Source organism: Lemur catta, chromosome 11 (assembly GCF_020740605.2).
Source record: "Lemur catta isolate mLemCat1 chromosome 11, mLemCat1.pri, whole genome shotgun sequence".
Lineage (NCBI taxonomy): Eukaryota > Metazoa > Chordata > Mammalia > Primates > Lemuridae > Lemur > Lemur catta.
In genome coordinates, this window is record NC_059138.1 from 15,478,669 (window position 1) to 15,494,102 (window position 15,434).

At 35.2% G+C, this 15,434-nt stretch overlaps 1 protein-coding gene across 1 annotated transcript in view; it reads right to left on the minus strand.

The window, feature by feature from the left end:
* The window catches only part of NUP205 (nucleoporin 205), a 71,982-nt gene that overhangs the window by 32,361 nt on the left and 24,187 nt on the right, over positions 1–15,434 (minus strand). Inside the window, exons 12-22 of the mRNA XM_045565475.1 lie at positions 14,577–14,782; positions 13,033–13,215; positions 11,408–11,458; positions 10,613–10,822; positions 7,678–7,777; positions 7,093–7,230; positions 5,463–5,652; positions 4,626–4,746; positions 3,113–3,194; positions 2,457–2,621; positions 2,007–2,131 (exon numbers count right to left, since the gene is read on the minus strand). Of these exons, the coding sequence (XP_045421431.1) occupies positions 2,007–2,131; positions 2,457–2,621; positions 3,113–3,194; positions 4,626–4,746; positions 5,463–5,652; positions 7,093–7,230; positions 7,678–7,777; positions 10,613–10,822; positions 11,408–11,458; positions 13,033–13,215; positions 14,577–14,782 (1,571 nt within the window). The remainder of the gene's footprint in view (positions 1–2,006; positions 2,132–2,456; positions 2,622–3,112; positions 3,195–4,625; positions 4,747–5,462; positions 5,653–7,092; positions 7,231–7,677; positions 7,778–10,612; positions 10,823–11,407; positions 11,459–13,032; positions 13,216–14,576; positions 14,783–15,434) is intronic.

The window sequence follows — 15,434 nt, forward strand, 5'->3', positions numbered from 1 at the left end:
TGATACTGTTTTGATATTCTATATACAACACATAAAAACTTAATAAGCTAATACTTCTCAAAACAAAACAAAAATAGTTACGAGTACTACAGGGCAAGTTAAGAAAATACAAAAAGATGCTCAAAGATGTGTTAGAAGTAATACTATTACAGGGAAAAAACACAAAAAGTGAGTTCCAAAAGCACTACGAGCCATTTTACTAAGGTATGTCTTTTATCCTTCCCAGTTTCCAAGACCAGGGAGAAAATAATCTCCATCCTTAAAGAGAAGAGGGCAAAAGCATAAGGCTTGATCTCAACTTTACCCAGAATCCCTTATATTGCAGGATGATGAAGGTATCAATAAGGCCCAAATTATATTCCTTTGCTACAATCGGATTTATTTAAACTGATAAGTTCTTCTTAGATGTTTGTATTTTTTTATGAAGCAAGGTGAAGTATAAGCCTACAGGTAAAGGGAGTATCTTTCGTTACAAATGGAGCTATGCTTGTTAAAATGCAGTTTCTGACTCAGCAGGTCTAAAGTGGGGCCTGAGACTCTGCACAAATAAGCTCCTAGGAGATGATGCTGATAATGCTTGTCTCTGGGCCACATTGTGAGTAGCAAGGTCACAGAACATGTATTATAAAATGGTAGACTGCTGATATAGACATGTTTTCTTTGGCCAGTAAGTACTGTGTTCTAAAAATCAGAAAATCTTTCACAAAAATTCAGATTCCCAGCTCCTATTAAAAAAGTAAAGAAATAAAAATAACATTTAGAAAATCTAACAAAACAGGGTTTACACTCTGACATGGTAAAATCATTGTGTCACATGCCTGTAGTCCCAGCTACTCAGGAGGCTGAGGAAGGAAGATCACTTGAGCCCAGGAGTTTGAGGTTGCAGTGAGCTATAACATCACTGCACTCTAGCCTGGGCAACAGCCAGACCCCGTCTCCAAAAAAATAAACAAATAAAAAATAATTAGCAGGAGCTGAGAAGTAAGGCATGTGCTCTCTAGTCTGTCAGATCCTCCTCTCTCTCCTTCCCTTTCTGACTTAAACCTGGCTTCATTCACTTACTTTACCTGCCTTTAGCCTAGATGATTGAGCTCCTCAAATGCTTCTACCTAGATATCAAACTTTGCAACATTGTTCTAAAATGTACATCAAATTTGTTTCCCCCATTAAGGAAGAATAAATGTTGATTCACAGGAAAACCTAACTGCAGTACTTCCAGTGAAAGGATGCTTGGACAGGCAGACGACAGAAGATAATAGTAAAGAATTATAAAAAGAAAAGCAGGAGATTAACAAAGAAAAATCTCCATGCTACTGAGGTTAATGATGCATTTCGTATCATGAAAATGTGAATCAAGGTGCCACTGAAATTGAAAAATTAGTCACAGCCTAGTTCGTAAAACACTTACAAAATGATTAATAAAACAAGAAAATAACAAGTGAATAAGTAAAAGAAAAGTTCTCATGATAGTTTAAATTTTATAATAATCTGACATTCTAGCACTTTACATAGCTATATGTAAGTTTTCATGATTTACATAGTTATTAAAAAGTGCTTTCACTCATACTCTTATTTAAGTCTCTCAACAGCCTATTTCACAGACTGAAAACTCAGAGAGGTTTCAGGGCATGCCCAAGGTGACTTTTAGCCCATTACAGAGCAGAGATGGGAACCAGAGGTCTTCTGACCCAAATCCTCTGCTCTAACCATCAAAAATAGGTATTTTAAACACAGGACTATTACAAGGTTTCTATACTACCTGGTCAAAATCCATCACAAAAAATTTAATTTCCCTCATTTCTCAAGTGATTAATATATAGGACTTAAGATCTATAGAATCTTGAAGTTTATGCTTTATGGGTTTTATTCATAAACGAACGACTCGTCAAACTACCAAATGAACTCATTTCAACTCAGTCTTACTGTTATACTCTCATATCTGTAGTATGTTCAAGCATCTGGTCAAGTTTCTTCTGTTCAGTGCTACAAAGCAGTCTTCTGTATACCTGGTAACACAGCTCAGCCAGTTGAGGAGATTCTCGCACTGCCACCGGGCCTGTTCTCCGCCCTGTTCCTTTCTCCAAGATGTTTAGAATGGCATGAAGGCACGTCCGAGGGCAACCTAACACTCCTACGTGAAACCCAAAGAAATTCAACTTTTTAGAATTTCTGCATTAAAAAGCTTAGACTGCCTTTACAAAAGTGAAATTCTGTAAATATACCCTCTACCATAAATACTCTTCCAAATACTGATACAGCAAAGTGATAAATGAGCCTTCTCTAAGGCTCAGTTTGTTCAGTCTTGATCTAAGTCCTAAAGATTGATCCATCACATCACCTTTCATACGCTATTTTTTCTTTTAATGAATTATCCCATGAGCCTAGAATTCAATAAATGACCACTGAGATATATAAATATGGAAAGAAATAAATGCCTATGTGACTTATGGCTATACCTGGATCTTGTAGGTTTGTGGTACTGACAGGTTTCTTCAATTCAAAGCCCAACAGGTAAAGAGCAAGATTGGGTGGATTGCGTTCCAGAGAGGTGATGAGAAGATTCAAGATGTGGATTCTTGTTTCATGATGGATTATAGCTAATTTCTTTTCAACTTCTGATCCTTAATGTAGAAATCACAAAACAAAATTACCAAAAAATGCAAAGTTAACATAAGTCAACCTTAAAAATATAAAACTTGTATTCTGAACTCCTATGTTTTCTTTAGTTTCAGCTTATCTTATTAGCCATTACATTGGCTTCAGATTTATTTAAAGAGGAATCCTAAAAACTTTATAAATTTACAGGTTGAGTATCCCTTATCTGAAATGCTTGGTACCAGAAGCGTGTCAGATTTCAGTTTTCAGACTTTGGAATACTGGCATTACTAATCCCAGATCCAAAATGGTCCAATGAGCATTTCCTTTGAGTGTCACATTGGTGCTCAAATGGTTTCAGATTTTTAGAGCATTTTGGATTTGGATTTGGGATGCTCAATGCGTATTCTAGCAAATTTTCTTACATCACCACTAGACAGTTAACAGTTTCAAGTTTTTCCTTTAGTATATATACAAACAAAAAATATACATGTACGCATGTTAATCTAAGGCATACCCTCCTCTGGACGTACATATTCTTCTGTATCTTCACTATCCAAACACTCCACAAATCCAGCCATCAGCTTCTGACTTACACTCTGAAGTCATATAAAGGCAGAAAAATGACAAATTATAAAAACATTTCTAAATATTAGAGAAACTGTGATTAATAGGATATATTTATAAATATTTATCTGTAAAGAAAAAAAGGCAAATCTGCTCCAAGTATTCATGTTTTAGCTATGTTCTTAATTAATAGAAAACTTGGTTCCTTAAGTTGCCATAAATAAATCTATAGAAATGATTAAAGAAAAAAAAGTTTTAAAAATGTATTGGCTTCAAAACTTGCTTCCCTAACTTTCCTTCCCAAAGAATCAAACTTTTTAAAAAATAACATTAAATTGTTATTTCTTGATCTCTTCATTATATACTCAATGTTATGAGATCTTAACTAAAATATAAAATTCTCATCTTTTCTCTTTAGAAATATATTACTTATCACCACTTTTATATTTCTGAGCTTGTTTTTCTTTTAGAAATCTAGCAGGATTTTTAATCAGTAATAATAATTTATACTAAAATCAAACCGAAAATCTTCAATATCCCCTGATTATCACATGGTTTCATAACCTCATCCATAAGCCACAGATTAGACATATATACTTATTATAGTGGTTTTTAATCTGGGTGGTACTATACTCCAGAGGGCACTTAGAAATAAGTGGGGTCATTTTGAGTTAACACAGCTAATATTACTGATAGTGGCAGGGCATCAGGGATGCTAAAGGCCCTTCAATATGAGGGACAATTAAACAATTAAACACAAAATGAAGATCTGTCCCACTCAACATGCCAGAAGAATCTCTATTTCAAAATACTGTGAAGTAGTACACAATAAAATCCTTCAACTAGCTAAAGCACTGATTTTCACCATAAAGATACAATAGGATAAATGTTTATGAAGAAAAAAAAAGCAGATCCTCCAATTGTAGGTATTCAGTGAATAGAACTATTATAAATTGAATAAAAAGAGGAAATTCTAAAGAAAAAGCAGATTCAATATAAATTGAATAAAAAATTGAACAGAAAGAGGAACTCTACAATGTATTATCAAATGAAATGACGCAGATGTGGATCACAAGAAAACCATAGAAGGAGACAACTCATAACAGTGAGACATAATCAGAATTGCAGAAGCTCACTTAAAACAGAGGCAGTTGACAGGTTGAGAGCAGAAAACAAGCAGAAGTTGCAGCTACAAACCTAATCGCTTCAAATGTGCTTACATTAGCAGCAGTCTTGTTAGGCTATACAGCCACATATTATAGCATGTGTGATAACACCATAAATAGTGTTATCTTTAAAGACAAATCACAGCCAGTTCATGGATAGTTTTTCACTTATCCTATATAAACACACATACTTACTCTTCAAAAATTTTTCCACAACAAGAATATGATTCCTCTATAGACAATGGGACTTCCACATGTACTCAGAATATACCAAAAAATGATAACAATATCAGTTACCTGGTCATGTGTGAAATCTCCAACCAATTTTATCTGAATATTGGAGTTGCAAGAGATACAGCAAAGGATCTTGGCACTTTCAAAAGCTAATTCTGGATTAGTATTGCCATGGTACAGGTACCTTTAAAAGAAGAAAACATTTGAGGAACAGTGTGATGAAATGTTTGGCTTCTCACTATTCTCAATAAAGAAAATTTAGAACAAGGTCCTCCCCTACCCACACAGCACTTTTAGGTAAATCAGAAAAAGGTGTCCCCTTCTGGCTAGATGCAGCCGGTTTTGTGTCCCATCCAAAATTCATATGTGAAGCCCTAACCCATGTGACCTTATTTGGAAGTAGGATCTTGCATATGTAGTCAATCAAATAAGATGACATCATTAGGGAGGACCCTAAAACAACATGACTGATATAAAAAGGGGAAATTTCAACACAGATACATACAAACACAGGGATATTGTCATGCAAAGCTGAAAGCAGAGATCAGGGTAATTCTTCTACAACCCGTGGAACGCCAAAGCACCAGAAAGTTGGGATATTTATACGTAGGATGAAAAGTCTGCTTCCTATCCAGCCCTATCCTACAAACACCTAGTTTCCCTACAGGAGACAAATAATATCATCATTTTAGATTTAGAAATCTTTAGTATATAGAATAAATTAGGAAGAAGAAAATAAATTGTAAGGCTCAGAGTAATTAAAACCAGAGGAGCTAGAGAAGAGTAAAATGAGGCAGAAGGGGCAAAAAAATGATGCATCAGATAGTCAATCAGATTTGGAAATCAAAGTTAGAATGCCCATCTGATTTCATCATTTCTCTACCTACAAATGTAACTTACCTGGCAATATTTACCACATTATCTGCCTTTTTGGTTCTAGGATTAATTCCCTGCAATAGCTGTTCTAAAGGAGAGACTATTAGAGCCAGTTGACTCTCTCTTAGAAGATCCATAAAGAGATTTTCCTTTTGTAGAGTAAGATTGAGAAGTGCAAGGCAATGCTGTACTGCCTTTTCCAGGTGTTTCTTCCCTATAAACCAAAAATAAAGTTAGAAAGTTCTAAATGAACCCTAGAAACTCAGTCAATTCTTAGGAAAAAGATAAAGGACAAGTTTTAGATTCAAAAGACACTCATTTTTCCAAACTTTCAGCAGCAACTTCACAAAACTGTTCACCTATGCAAGTCATGGTTATTTTTGAGACCCAGATTACTTTCCTGGAATGGATTCTTGAGTCATTGCTCCTTTATCTCATCCCTGATTATTTAGAGCAATGGTTCTCAGACTGGGGTGATTTGGCCCCAGTGGACATTTGACAATGTCTGGAGACATTTTTGCTTGTCATAACTGAGGAAGTGCTACTGTCATCTAGTGCTGCGGTCCCCAAATCCCAGGCTGCAGACCAGTACCAGTCCGTGGCCTCTTAGAAACTGGGCCACACAGCAGGAGGTAAGCAGTAGGCAAGGGAGCAAAGTTTCATCTGTATTTATAATCACTCCCTATCACTCACCATCCTCCACTCACCCCCCATCCCCCAACCCCAGTCCACAGAAAAACTGGTTGGGAACCGCTGATCTAATGCACAGAAACCTACAACACACAAGTCATTACGCACAACAAAGAATTAGTCCCAAACTGTCAATGGTGCTGAAGTTGAGAAACTCTGACTTACAGTAAGTTCCAATCATTGTGGAAAACAAAGCAGAAAATATAAATAAGGATCATCTATAATCCCACCATTCAAATTTAAAATTCTAGCCTAATTCTTTCCATGGTTTCTTATCTGTGTATTCTGATTATGCAGTTATAATTCATATGTTTAAAACCTGTCTTTTCTCACTTAGATCACAGCCACATTAAGCAGAGACATATAGTGGCAAAAAGCACGGGCTCTGGAGCCAAACTGGCTAGATTCAAATCCCAGCTCTGACAATTATTGTGGAAAGTCAGTATCATCCCTTTGCACCTCAGTTTCCTTACCTGTCAAATGGAAATAACAAGATCTACCACATAGGGCTTTTGAACAGACTGAATTAATACATGCAATATGCTTTTAAAAGAGCCAAATGTATAGTAAACATTCAATAAATAATTACTGGTAACAATAATATCAAATAAAATTTATTGAACGCTATGTATCAGGCACTATAGTAAGTGCTTTTACAAATATGGGGAAAACAAAACAAAAAGTACTTTAAAGTTAGTTATGTTAAAGACATTAAAGTGACAGAAATATCGTTTTATTTATAAAAACCCTGCAGTGAGACACAGTTGCAGTGAATGTCTCTCTGTAGTCTACTTCATTTACAATACACTCTCATTTAAATGACTCACTGAAAACACTACTATAGATGCAGAGAGAATCTTACAATGAAAAAGAACTTCAGAGATAAGCTATTTCAAACACTCAGTTTACAAAAGATAAAAACATCAAAATGGTTTTCAAGACATAAAGACTTTCAGGCACATACCAGGAAAAGGGGCATAGGTATCAAGCTGCTTAACTCCTTCTTCCAGTAAACTAAGAACAAGTTCTAACATTGGTGACTCATTCAGAAGATGATACATCAGACTAAATCCAGGTGGCTTATAGGCTATGATTTCCTCTCCTAAATAGAATATAACATAGTCCAAGAGATGATGAATTAGTATCTTTGTCACACCATTGATTTATATGAAATACATGAGATTTTTAAATTAAATGGCATCTAAATAGATAAAGGCAAGTTTCAATTTAGAGACAGTGACACAAATTGTATACAGTAGTAATTTCTGTAAGGACTGATCTGCAAATAGTCCTATTATATATAGTTAGTCACCTATTATATATTAACTCATTAAAGAAGCAATAATGCAGTGTTCTTGATCTTCCATTCAGTAAAATTTTATTTTCTCTCAAACAGAACAATTAAAATGATTAAAACAATGAAAGAAAAAATTAAACTCTAATTTATAAATATAAATAATTTTAACTTGCATATAATATATACTTTATAAATAACAAATAGCTATATAAATAGCTGATGCCTTGTTTGAAAGTGACAGAATTAAATTACCTTGTAGTTCCACAAACTGGTCTACAAAATCTTCAAGCTGAGGCTCATAATCTCTGAGCAATTTATAAAACACTTCCAAAACAACCTCCGCAACTTCCCACTATAGAAAGACACAAATGTTTCAGTAACAATAAAATAGTGCAAGGTGAAGGTAGCCTTGCCAGGCTTTTCATTCCTCCCACTTTTTTCTCCAGAAAATAAGGGAAGTCCCTTATCTATTTTTAAATTTATGCTAAGTAATAAAGAAATCTCGATTTATTTTGCTTTATTTTGCTAAAGGATAATGAATTGGCTCATTTTCAAGGTAAAACATTCTTTAATGCATTACTAATAAAGATACATTTTTATAGCAGGTGTTTGGGCTTCATTGACAAATTAAAGCATTTGGTATGCAGTCACAGTCACTTTACAATTAAACATAAGATTTGGACACTTCTCCAAGTATCAAATATTTCACACTGTCTCTAAGAATCTTAGCTGGAAAAGATCTAAGAAATCATCTTATCTAATCATCCTTATATTAATAAGTGAAGCCAGTGAATCTCAGAACAGTGAGTGAATGAATCCTCCAAGATCATACATACATAAAGCTTGGCAGCAAACAGGCTGGAAGTCAAGCACAGGTCTTTTAATTCTTAGACCAGGCTTCCACCTTATGGCTACAGTCAAAGAGGTAAGAAGACACAATCACTGGTAGGCCTGCCCCAAATGACCACATTATCACTTTCTTGTTAAAAATGTATTTAAAAGTTATGAAACAAGTAAGGAAAAGTACTTATGCCAAAGGAAAATTATGCGCAACTATACAGACAATAAAATTAAAGCTTTTCTTAAAAAACCCACTGCAAAGAATTGTAGTAAGACTGGTTTGGTCATTATAGACACAGTAGCTTTTAAAATTATTTTAAAATCATTATTTCCATTGCACATAATTTTATCAAGCCTGAGTTTGGGAATGGGACTATAGGATGACTTTTTATTATTATTTTAAAATTATTCACTTTTTTATATTTTCCAAAGTTTTCAAAAAAATTTATTTAAATAAAAAAGACATATTACCACATAATAATGGATTTTATGATTGATACACTGCCTCTAACCCTCTGTATTTGTTATTTATCTCAATCCAAAGCATTGTTTTTGTGAGCAGCTAGCATCCTAAAATAGAGTTATATAGGTTAAGACTTGAGAAGACTTTCAAGTAAAATAAGTCCACAAAATTAAGCGAAAATTTTTTAGAGTAAATGTGCTGGGGTGGAACTGAAATCAATGGCAGCAGGAAAGCAGCATCACTTGAAGTGTAGCTATAAACGGGTGAAAAGTGGTAACATCTGGAAGGAATGCAGGTGAATGAATCTCTAAACACTCAGGTCATAATGACCTTTTCAGGAAGAAGAACACGAGATCTTTAAAACAAGCACAAAAAAGTGTAAGAACATTTTGTTGAAGAGATTGCAATTATCAGCATCCATTATTCATCTGAAATGACTTTTATTAACGAAGCATGGTTGCTGTTACTGTTTTCACCCAATCAGGAAATACATGTTAACAAGGTAGTTCTAGAGCTTAAATAAAATGTATACCCCTCTCAGTGCTTATTTTTACTACCTGGGAAGCAAAAAGTCTAAAGCAATTGACAAAAAATGAACTTCAGTTATTTGTGACCAAGTATTACAAACAAGCTATGTCCAATGATAGACCAAGTATTACGAACAAGCTATGTCCAATGATAAATAAACTATGCTAGACACAAGTAACGGATGTCATGCAGTCACTAAAAGACTATTTTCAAAGAATCTCTGTTTCTGAAAATATGAAAATAGGCAAAAAAAGAAAAGAAGAAAATCTCTAATTGCATGAAAAATCCCCATGATGCTAAGTGGCAAAAAAGGAATACAAATTAATATAACTAATTATCTCAAATGTTATTTAAGTATACACGCATAGGAAAAAGACCAGAAGTAGTTATCTTTCCTTTGGCAAGAGGATTAAGGGTGATATAATTTCTTCTTTTATTTTACTGTATTTTCCTAATTGCCCCAAATTAGCATAAACTAAATTATATTTATAATCATTAATACAACAACAAAAACCCAACAGGTTCAAAAATAGCAAACTATATAAATAAAGCAAAAATGTTCCTACAAAACACATCCAAGGGTATTCTGTAAGGTAATAAACAGTATTATATTATAGACTAAAGTGAATTACATCAGAACCTGGAAGAGTTTCTTACATAGCTTAGTGGTTATGAGCTTGGATCTGGAATCAGAGTCCTACGTTCAAATCCTGGTCCTGGACCTTAGGCAAGTTCCTTAACCTTGCTAAGCCTCCATCTGTAAAATGGGAATATTAATAGTACCTGCCTCACAGTAATATTGGAATTACATAAGATGATACATTACGATAAGCTCAGTCATGAGCATCTTGCAAGCAGAGCAAATATGTGCATAAATGTCAGTGCTTCCTTAGCCTCCATCCATGGCAGACACGCCCAATGGATCACAATATTCCTTCCCACTAAGGCAACACTTCACAAGCCAGTGCTACTCATCAATAGAAATTAATATGTAAGTTAAACTTATTCTGATCCCTAACCTAAATCATCCCAATAAAGGTGCAGCAGTGTGTTTCCAACACAGTGTGACATTTTTGGTTCAATTTCAGACAAAATTTGTTCAATTAAGAATGTGAATTACTATGAACTCCTATCAACTAGATTACTGATCACTAATGTGTCAGTGCTTTGGTTTCAATGGCCAAATTTATTTTTTAACACACATAAACAAATCAGACCACAGACATTTCAAAATTAAGATTATGAATTTTACTACCTGTCAAAAACTAACATGCATTTTTAGCACCTTATACCTTTGATAAAAGAAAAAGCAGCAGTGAATGAGTAAGGAGGAAAAAGTTTTTCTTTGGACATCACCTTTTCAGCTGCTCTCCGGTAAGCTCTGGTACGGAATCGGAGAAACACAGAATCTCTGAGGAACTGCAAATAAGGGTCAAACCCAGGGGGCCGCAGTCCAGCACCCAAATTAGAAGGAAATGAGCTTTCCACCAGGGTACTAATGAGCTGGCAAAAGGCCCGAGTCAATGGGTATTCTTCACACCGGGATTCTATTTCATTTAGTTCAACCTTCCAAAGAAAAGTAAAAAAAAAAAATTGATAATATAAAACTACCAGCTATGAAGTGTAGAGCATTTTGCAGACATTAACTCATTAATAGTGCTATATCACACCAAAAGACACATAACAGATATTACCATTTTTCACTGAGAGGAAGAGATACAAAGATATTACATGAATCTAGATGAGTCAGATGAAAGAATTTCAAATTCCCACATATTGTCCCCAACCTTGAATTAAAAATAGAAATCTTTAATATTTATTTTAAAAAGATAGCAGGAGAGTAGACAGAAAAGAAAAGAAGCTAAAACAATTAAATTCTCACTTTGGGCTGACTCAAGTAACCTAATTAAATTGAGTTCAAACCAAGAACTTTCGGTTTGGACGGCTGCCATGTAGCCATTTGAACTCAACTCTGAAACATTAAATATTTTGGTTCTTTTCATTAAGTTTTATCTCAATTTTAACACTGATCAGAAAACCCTTCAAATGAAAATATATTAAATTTAAAAATTACAGAAACTTTAAGAATAAGTTTTCAGTCTTTTTATGTATGAAGGAACATAGCATTTAAAACTAAAAGGAAAACTTTACCTCAATGCCAATAGCTTGCCTCTGGCTTGGAACCCTGACGGTCTGTAGTATCTTAAAACAGTAAGAAGTAAATGTCAGGAGCATTCCTCATTCATCAATGAACAGTAGTGGCTTGACAACGTAATACTTATATACCTGACCCACTGCACCCACACATCTCACAACGTCCACCAGAAATGACAATTGAGGAGTCCCCTTGATGGACTTTCATTAGCAATTCTGTCAGGTTCAGGTAGAAATTTCAATTGGAGTTCTGAAAACAGATAATTTCTAAGAGCACATAAGATGGTTTTTCAGCAAATTTCCTCTCAGATATTCTAGGAATGATCTTAAAAGGAATTTATGGGATGAAATCTCACCAGAGTTCAACACACTGGTCTGTTTACAACCAGCCCTATTTTTGGCACCAGAAAATCAAAAGTACGCTTATTAATAGGTTTCCTTTTGGTGGTTGAGGCAGGAGGATTGCTTGAGGCCAGGAGTTTGAGACCAGTGTGGGCAACATAGAGAGACCCAGTCTATAGAAAAAATTTAAAAATCAGCCAGGCGTGGTGTGCACCTGTAGTCCCAGCTACTTGAGAGGCTGAGGCAGGAGGATCCCTTGAGCCCAGGGGTGTGAGGTTACAGTGAGCTATGATTGCACCACTTCACTCCAGCCTGGACAACATAGCGAGACCATCTCTTAAAAAAATATACTTTTTGTTAATTTAAAAAATGGTTACCTCTATGACTAATGAGTTAGAATCACAGGCCCCCTTGTGTTATATTACTTCTAAGACAAACAAATATTCTACCTAACCATTTTCCTAGAGATACTTCCATAAAGCACATTCTTATTTTTCTTTTTCACTTTATCACATATAGAATAAGTATACTTGATAGAAAATTCCAAGAGAGCTTACATTTAGGGATGGAAAAAGTTAATAATTCTGAAGTCATTGAGACCTCAATCATTAAATCACCCATTTATTTTCCCTCCCACGTCTGCACAGGTATATTCCCTCAGTGTGCAGAAGTCAAAAATTCCTACTATTGCACTCCCACTTTGCCCAAAGTTAAGTTTATGGTCCTGGCAATAAGCCTTCATGACCACCAATAAAAAGTCTTCTGGTTGCTGGTAAAATTACTGTGCAAACTTGGCAAACAGTTGGACCTACCCTTTAATGGGAGAACAACTCCAGTGACTACATGTAGCTATAGAGAGATACTTCACTCTTCTGGTATGGGGCAGGAAGGACACAGAAAGAGCAGAAAAGAAAAGCAGACATTCCCCACATTTCCCCACGAGTGCAGATGACTTCTGAAGGCTTACATTAGCCTGGTCTAAAGACAGAGTAAAAGAATTCTGTTCTTCTAGTATTATCTTACAGTCGTTGAAAAACAAGATCTTAAGAGAGTTGTAGGACATAAAGAACCAGTCTCCAGCAGCCTCGTGAAGTTCTCAACTGATCCAAGAGAAAAACCCAAGCCTATTAGTTTCTGTTTCTTTTCAGTCCCCAAACCGTAACTCTAGTTGAGAAGTTCATGATATAGTATAAGTCTCAATCAAATGCTCATGCTTCTACAGTATTATCAAGTCTCACTTTTCAAATTAGAATAATAAGAAAGGGAGTTCATAACACTACCTGAGTGTATTCCAACGACTGCCAGAGGGAAGCAGCGATTTCAGGAGATTTTCCAAAAGCTGCAAGTGTCTTCAGTAGCTCAGCTTTAAGAACAGGGGGAATACTGCATTGCAGGAGACCCAGAATCACCACAACAGGGGTCCACTGAGGATGTTCACAAAGTGCCAAACGAGCATTTTCACTCTGAGAATTGGGCATAAAGAGTAAGAGAGACTTTCCGCTTTCAAAAGCTAAGAAACATGGCCAACAATCATCTAAATTGCTAGCACTACACTGCATTCTCATAGCTTTAATACATACTAAAACAAGGATAAGCCCATCATTTATGTTTGAATTCTACCAGTGGTTCAAATCAGATCACTAGTTCAGTCAACTTAAAGAATGGAAGAGAAATAGTCTTTGTACAACTACTTTGGCAGCTACAAGTATGGAAAATAATACAAACAGAGATAAATGGTCTGCCAGGGTCACAAATATCATATCTAGGCATTTTAAATCCTTTCTGGAACAACATATCATACAGCAATATAATGTATGAAGGAATAAATACCTTGTCCTTCATGAGGGAAAAAAATGGAAATATATGGTATCAAGTATCACTCCATTATTTGTCCTTTTATTTTTGACATGTAATAACTACATATTTATGGGTTACAGAGTGATCTTTCAATACATGTCTACAAAGTTTAATGATAAAATCAGGGTAATGAATAAATCACTTCAAACATTTATCATTTCTTTGTGCTGGGAACATTCAAAATCCTCTTCTAGCTTTTTGAACATATACAATAAATTATTGTTAACTACATTTTCCTTCTCTACAATGCTATAGAACACCAGAACATATTCTTCCTTTCTAGCTATAATTTTGTATCTGTTAACCAACTCCTCCCTATCCTCCCCTTCCATCTCCATTTTAATTCAGTGAGAAATAATTACTAACTTGACATTTTGATGCCTAATAATGTTAGGCATTATCAGAAAACCAAATAGTTAGAAGACACTATTTCTATCCTTCAGAGAGAATGTTAGGCTGAGCAACTTAATTTTGCTTTAGTGAACAACAGAAACAACTAAAAGGTATTTCTGAGTTGGGGAATTATGTACAGTAATGCAAATAATGTTTTTTACAAAGACTTTGTTAGTGGCAGATAAGATGGTTTGGTGTAAGGAGAAAAGGAGAAGAAAAGTAATTCAGTAAACAAACCTTTTTTTAATTAAAAATATTCTTTATGTATACACACACATACCAACACACACATGCTAGGAAACCTTCTAGAAGGAAGTGTATCCAACAACTGATTCTTATTTGTCCTTCTATTTTCTTTCGGGCTATTATATTCATACTGAGATTACATCAGTGAGTAGGGCTACCATAACTTCCACTAGAGGTCAAGAAAACAAAGAGTTTAAGGACAGAACACTATATGTATATGCTAAATTTATCATTCATAAACTTTAAGCATTAAAAGAATATGTTTGGGCCTTTACAATGCCACTATGCTAGAATGCAAATAAAATTATGCTGTGGATGAGTTACCTACCCAAGTAATGATGGTAGACGTGAGCTGTAAAAAAGCAATCAATCCATCTTGCTCCTTCTGGGTGATGCCACGTGAAGGAAGGTGACGGTACTGGACGCTATCTGCACTTGGAAGATCCTTCCGGAGGTGTTCATGGTAAAGCATTAAGGAATGAAAGAAATGTTCCCAAGAAACAGGACTGCCACCTGCTCCCTGAATATTTTCAACTATAAAAAAAGATAGCACAGAATTTTCTTTCAAAACTGGCTAGGCATTTGCTTAGAAATGAAGCAAAAAACAATTTAAAACAAAAAACTTTGGGGCCAGACATGGTGTCTCATGTCTGTAATCCCAGCACTTTGGATGGCCAAAGCAGGAGGGTCACTTGAAGCCAGGAGTTCCAGACTGGCCTGGGCAACATGGCGAGACCCCTATCTCTACAAAAAACTTGAAATATTAGCCAGGCATGATGCCCCATGCCTATAGTCCTAGCTCAAGTGGGAGGGTCACACGAGCCCAGGAGTTTGAGGCCACAGTAAGCAATGATCGCACCACTGCATTCCAGCCTGGGCAAGAGAACAAGACTGTGTCTCAAGAAAACAAAAAGACAGAAAAAATAATAAACTTTGTTTGCCTTTGTCTTAGGACAAAGGCAATCTTTATCCTAGATAAGTAAGTAGTATGTTGGAAATGGGTTAGAATCTGTGAGCTAGAACTAGGGTTAGTTTTTCCTCTGGATTAATTTTTAAGAAAGGGACGGTATCCATGTTAAAGTAAAGGGAAATTAATTTCAGATGTCAGTTGTCTATTTTATATCCAGGAGAGTTCTCTATGTTGTCATGTAACTATACAGTACTGCTTTTTCCCATAGAATAATTC